The sequence below is a fragment of the Hipposideros armiger genome, unplaced genomic scaffold (genome assembly GCF_001890085.2).
Source record: "Hipposideros armiger isolate ML-2016 unplaced genomic scaffold, ASM189008v1 scaffold_14, whole genome shotgun sequence".
Classification (NCBI taxonomy): domain Eukaryota; kingdom Metazoa; phylum Chordata; class Mammalia; order Chiroptera; family Hipposideridae; genus Hipposideros; species Hipposideros armiger.
The window spans coordinates 1,455,241-1,461,427 of NW_017731364.1; the positions used below are offsets into that span (position 1 = coordinate 1,455,241).

Here is a 6,187-nt window from a genome sequence, read left to right on the forward strand (position 1 = left end):
GTTGGCATTGTCGTAAACAAACAAGTTAAGGGCAAGAATCTTGCCCAGAGAATTAATGTTCGTATTGAATATATTAAGCACTCTAAGAGCCGAGACAGCTTCCTGAAACGGGTGAAGGAAAATGATCAGAAAAAGAAGGAAGCCAAAGAGAAAGGTACTTGGGTTCAACTGAAGCGCCAGCCTGCCCCACCCAGAGAAGCACACTGTGTGAGAACCAATGGAAAGGAGCCTGAGCTGCTGGAACCCATTCCCTGTGAATTCATGGCATAAATGTAAAAATAAAAGATCTCGGTATTGTTAAAAAACAAACAAACAAACAATATTTAACATCCAGTACCTTAACCGAACCTCCTTCTAGGTCATCTGGGTCTATCTTCAAATCCTCAGGAGACTCCAAATCCAGTAGATCCTGCATTAACCCAAAAGCCTTATTGAAAATCAAAAAGTAGAATGCCAACTGAATCTACTGTACAAACAACCTCCAGACAAAGTCACTGAGAATGTATGTAAAGTTGTCATGAGTAAGAGGGATCCCCACCGCATGTCTGAGCAGAGAGGACATGCAAATGACTGCTAACCTTCTGACCCAAGAATGAATGAACGGCACATGAATGAATGAGTTCTTTCCACAAACATAGAATCATATTGGACATACTAATTTGCAGCCTGCTTTTTTTCACTCAGCAACATATCATGAATGTTTATTTTCTCATGATATTATATTTTTATTAAAAAACATGGTTTTGATTGTGGCAGTGTTGCATTCTGTAGAGAAATCATAATTGACTAACTTCCCACACTGTTAAATATTTAGGTTCAACAATTTTTCCTAAAGATACATTCCTAGAAGTGAAACTGTCAGTGTTAGGAGATTTGATGCATATTTCCAAGTTCTTTACAGAAGGCCTATGTTCCTGCCCCCACCCCCACCCCCCCAACTTAGGAAACCTTGTTTCATCAGCTCCTAGACTACATGGAGTATTACCACTTAATTAAATGGTTTGGCCAATTGAATCATCAGAAATCCTACCTTACTGTTGTTTCAATTTGAATTTCTCAGAAAAATAGTGAGGCAGAACTTTCAAAAAAGTGTTTGCTATTATAATAGCATTTATTTATTTTTTGTAAATTGTCTACGTCCCTTCTTCATTTTTAAATTTCTTTTTAAAATATCAGCTTTATGGAGGTATACCTGACGTATACAATTGTTAGATATTTAAACTGTACATTGTGAATATCTGATACACTTACATTGTGAAAGGATTCCCCCAACTTGTGAACACGGCAATCACCTCACATATTCCTCTCTCTCTCTGTTTTCTTTCTTCTGTTTTTATTTTTGTTTGTTTGTTTGTTTGTTTTTTCTGGTGAGGACACTTAAGTTCTACTCTCTTAGCAAACTTCAATTATACAATACAGTTTTATCAACTGTAGTCACTATGCATTACATCAGATTCTCAGACCTTATTCATCTTATTGCTGAAAGTTAGTACCATTTACCAACCTCTCTCTATTAATTATTTTTTTAAATAGTAACCTATTTAATTTTTTTAAAAGAAGAAAAATGAACGTTGCTCTTATGACATGGAAATGCTCTTACACAGGAAATCAGCATGAACACTTATTCTAGAATATCCTTGCAATAAGCAAAACTTACAGTAAATAAATAATGCACCATTTTTCAAACCATACCTTAATTAAGCAAAATCCAGGCAAGAAAAATTCTCTACATTAAATTCAATAGTTCCATCCATCACTTAGCCTATTTGACAGAAATCATGAGCTCCATGAAAGTGAGTTCCTGTTGTCCCTAAATGCATGTATTTCTAATGTATGCTGATGATAATAGATAGTGATATTGTCTAATTAACTTGCCGTGACTCATCAGACATTAGGTACTCAAAAAACTCTTGGTCATGATTATTAATTTTTATAATATCTCACATAAGATATTAAGCATCTCATAGATATCATTTTTTGTTTTTTATTATTAATTTCTATGAGCTCATCATTAAGCACACTAAACATTTGTTACACATCTTGCTAATATAACATTTCCCCTAATTTTTGATGAGTTTATTTTCAATGGTATAATCTATCATTCCTTCCCCTTTCTTTTATACTTAGAAAAGCTCTCCCACATCAGGATTCTATGACCCTCTCTAAGCTGGGAGGCAATGGGTCCAGCATCCATGCTCTCTCAAAGAAGCCGATGGTAGGCACTGCAGAATGGGCTTTGTTCCTCAGGGTGGAGAACGCCAGAGTTCTTCGTCTCCTCTCAGGTGTGCCACTGGTTTGAACTTGTTTTTCCGGGCACCAAACAAGCTTCACTATGGGAAAAACTGTTCCGCCCTGAGCAGCACAGACCCCCAAGGAACATTTTATAGTGATTCTGTCTATTGTTTCCTCAGTGAAATAAAGCTAACAAAATCTTCTAAGTATTTTTAACATGCATTACCTCATTTAGTGCTCCCAAAAAGCATGCCGGGAAAGTATTATTACTACCTTCATTTTACAGGTGAGGAACCTGACGCAGAGAGAGGTTCCATAACTTGCCCGATTTCTCACAGCTGTCAGAGCCCAGATCCACACCCAGGAAGTCTAATCACTATGCCCTACAGCCCTCTGCATATGAGTATGGTACAGAACTTAGCTATTGTGTCAACATCACTTCAGGGGGAAAACCTGAGCCCTTCACTCCCTGATGCAGCTAGGCCTAGTGAGTGAAGACCCCGCCTTAGGTCCGGCCCCCGCCTCAACTGGCCCGGTGGGAGGACTTCATGATAGTAAGGATGGGACAGTCAGAGGAATATGAGGCCCCAAGTGAACAGTGTATCAAAACATGCTCACAGATTCCACTCATGGTGAGAACCAATGAATCATCAACCTCATTCAGACACTAATGTGACATCTTCCTGTACTCATATAAAACAAAGGTTACAGGTCATGGGAGCTTCCTGGGGATCAGCAATGAGGGAGCTCTCTCCATGCATCACTCACTGCTCCCCGCAGCAAGCCTAAGGAGGAGGTTCCGGTATTCTCATTTTACATACAAGATAACCAAGGCCTAAGAGGTCCAGTAATCCCACAGCTGGTAGTGGCAGAGCCGGTCCAGCCTCGGCTGAGGCTGCTGATGCAAAGCTGAAAGGGGTAACATTTTCTGAGGGCAGAGTGTTGGGCCATGAGTTTAACTTCCCCAAGCCTCAGTTTCTTCACACTCTAGAGCCTTTCTGACACATCTGATTGATTGTGGGGATTAAATAAGAAATACACATGGGAAGGCACCCAGTAAACAGCAGCAGCTCATTTTTCTTTTCTTTTCTTTTTTTTTTTTTTAAGAGATAGCCACTGGGTAAAGAGCTGCTTATAAAGGTTAACTCAAACACAACTTGGAGGAGTGGCTCAAACCTTTCCCTCAGCTCACACGTGGGGAAACAGCTTTGACAGCATATCCTGTCCTGTTTGGGGGGTGTGGGAGTGCTCTCCTGTCCACACGCTGGTGTCAGAGAGAGAGAAAACCACCTCGGGGTCCAGCAGAGCACAGTTCGTTCTGTTATGCTGCTCTTCAGGTCCTAAATCTAGTGGAGGCAGACGTAGCAAAAGCAGAGAAGACCCTCGGCGTGCCTTCTCCCTTCCATTGTCTTAACAAACATAAAACAGTGAATTTGGGGGAAATCACATCTCTTCCCTGAAGCTCCTTGCCTCATTTGTAGAATGGAACAGATGGCATCTTACCTGGAGGTATCTTACATGAGAACAGAGGCCTGGCTGCCTGCCACCCGCCCAGCTGCCGGCAGTGTAGCTGCATCCCTTCCCCACTTGGCTCCCAGTGCCCTCTCCTCCCCTAACCGGGCTCCTTAGAGATTCATGCCCTGGCTGCATGTTGGACTAGCCAAGCTCTCAGGTCTCTTTTAACTCTTACTTGGGTCTTACTCCTCACTGAGGAGGGCTGCTTTAGACTCAGAGGGCAGAAAAAACGCTCAGAGGATAGACATCTTCACATTTGGAAGACAAAGTCACAAATCTACATGTCTAAGGAAAAAAAGCAGCATAGCGCAGGCATCTGTTTTCCCAACACAAAAAAAGCACCATCTTATTGACTTTACCTTCAACAGCGTCTGGTATTTTATAAGTCTCTGGCTTGGTCCTCTAAGATACTTAAAAAGAGGGAGATTGTGATCCGATTGGCGCTGGCATACCTTTGAAAACCAAACAGAAACAACGTAAAACAAAACAAACAACACACACAGAGAACGAAAGTGGCCGCATTTAAACACAAGAAAGAAAACAGAGTCTTCCTGGACAAGAGGGACAGCTGTGTTGACCAGTTTTGTGATGTTACTGAGTTGTCTGGTCCCTCGGGAACAGTGTGTGAAATGAGAGAAAGGGGAAAGGGAACAACTTAGCTAGTATTTTGACAGGCAACGAGGGAAGCAGAACCATTTATTTCTTTTAGAAAGCAAGGCTACTCGAAGACAGTGGGGCATTTCAAATCCTTCTGAAAAGGAGGTAGCCTGTTTTCAAGTTGGGGTGTGGTGGGATGTACTCAGGTCATTTTGAGTCTGGAGGGTACATGATGACTTATTGATATCATTCCAGGGAGCCCCAAAGTGTAACCTTTCCGTGATTTAATTGCATTTTAAAACCCATCCTAGAAGAGAACTCTGGCTTTCTCGCTAGGCTACAGCTGCCCCTCATAGCCCTGTCCCGTAGAGACCCAGGGCAGCATTGAAATGTTCAGTGTGTGATTTCAAAATAGGAGAGACTTTAAATGAACGTAAATCCTAGTGCTAAATTCCTCTGCTTAATTCATAATTTTGATATCTTTAAAACTTCGATGAGCATAAACATTGTCCAGGGAAAACGATTTGTGGGAGACCTTGTAATCTCAACATTACCCCAAAGTAGGCACAGTCTTGACATTCGTGCCAGATTGCTGTAGCTCGGGGCAGATTCTGATGGTATTTAAAATATATTTGAAGATCTTCTTTCTGAGTGGGAAAAATTAGAACAAATTAATCAGGTAGAAATGTTCATAAGTAGACAGGATAATACAAGTTCATTCATTCAACAAACCTGAGACATTCATTGTGTGAGGAACTAACTGAGGATGTGTGATAAACAATTTTATGTTGGGGTGAATGTGTGATGGGGAGGCAAAAAGACGGTGATGAATACCCACAAACACTAAGCACAGATATGAACAAAGTGCTATAAGAACAGCTTCAGGACTCTGGTAAATAAAGTAAATTCATGAACAGGAGTTGGGTTTTATCTTTATCATTCCTCCTCTGCTCGTTACTCAGGACACCAGGATCTCCCCAAAATAGCTATTTTTCTTCTTTCTAAAATAGTTCTTCAGTGAGTGATAAAAACTAACAGAAGAGGGCCGGCTGAGTGGCGCGATGGTTAAGAACTGGCTTGGGACGCCAGAGGGCCCCGGTTCGGATCCCACATATGAGGGCCAGTGACACTNGGGTTGCCTGGGACTGGCCTGTTCAGGATTAACCCTAATGCTAGAGCTGAGATGGCTCAACTCCCCAGCATTGCCTGTCTTGGTATTTTCTTCCCACCATTTGGATGAAGGAATGTACAATATATGGGCCTCTTCTGGGAATTGTGGTGTAAAATGGAGTTAGGCTTCCACTTAGGACCCATTTTCAAAGTAATTTTCATGGAGAAAATCTGAGTTAAGAAGGAAAATCTTTTAATAGTGCCATGAGTCAGAAAATTAATCACTCTTTTAGCAATTTCTCCTGCCCATATATATTCTGGGCCCTGAGTTCTGGGTTTTGGAGAGCATGGGTCAGTCTCAACAATCAGGACCGTGAGGAATACAACCCAAGATTCCTAAAAACGCTGAGGGACTGCTTGGAATTTCATGGCACAGTCCTGTTGACCTATTCAGGCTACTTTTCCCAGAGTCAGATTCCTTTACCATAAATCATTTTTCTAACTCTGCCACAGCATCTCCTACCTTGTAATATTGTGCCTGCTTTTCATGTGAAACATGCCAACACTTGTTACGGAATTAACATACCGGATATCCAGTGACTGCTGCCAGGTTCACGGCCAGCTCACAGGACTTGATCAAACCCTCCATCACGGCCAAAGCTTGGTGCAGTTCAGCTAAGAATGCTGCATCTTTGGTCCTCTTTTTCCCATTCTGCGGAAACCAAATGCCTTG

The 6,187-nt window shown here is 41.6% G+C and overlaps 1 protein-coding gene across 1 annotated transcript in view; it reads right to left on the reverse strand.

Moving 5' to 3' along the window:
• MCF2L2 (MCF.2 cell line derived transforming sequence-like 2) overlaps nucleotides 1-6,187 on the reverse strand; it is a 170,510-nt gene that overhangs the window by 28,726 nt on the left and 135,597 nt on the right. The window contains exons 17-19 of the mRNA XM_019667780.1: nucleotides 4,899-4,991; nucleotides 4,107-4,199; nucleotides 267-409 (exon numbers count right to left, since the gene is read on the reverse strand). Of these exons, the coding sequence (XP_019523325.1) occupies nucleotides 267-409; nucleotides 4,107-4,199; nucleotides 4,899-4,991 (329 nt within the window). The remainder of the gene's footprint in view (nucleotides 1-266; nucleotides 410-4,106; nucleotides 4,200-4,898; nucleotides 4,992-6,187) is intronic.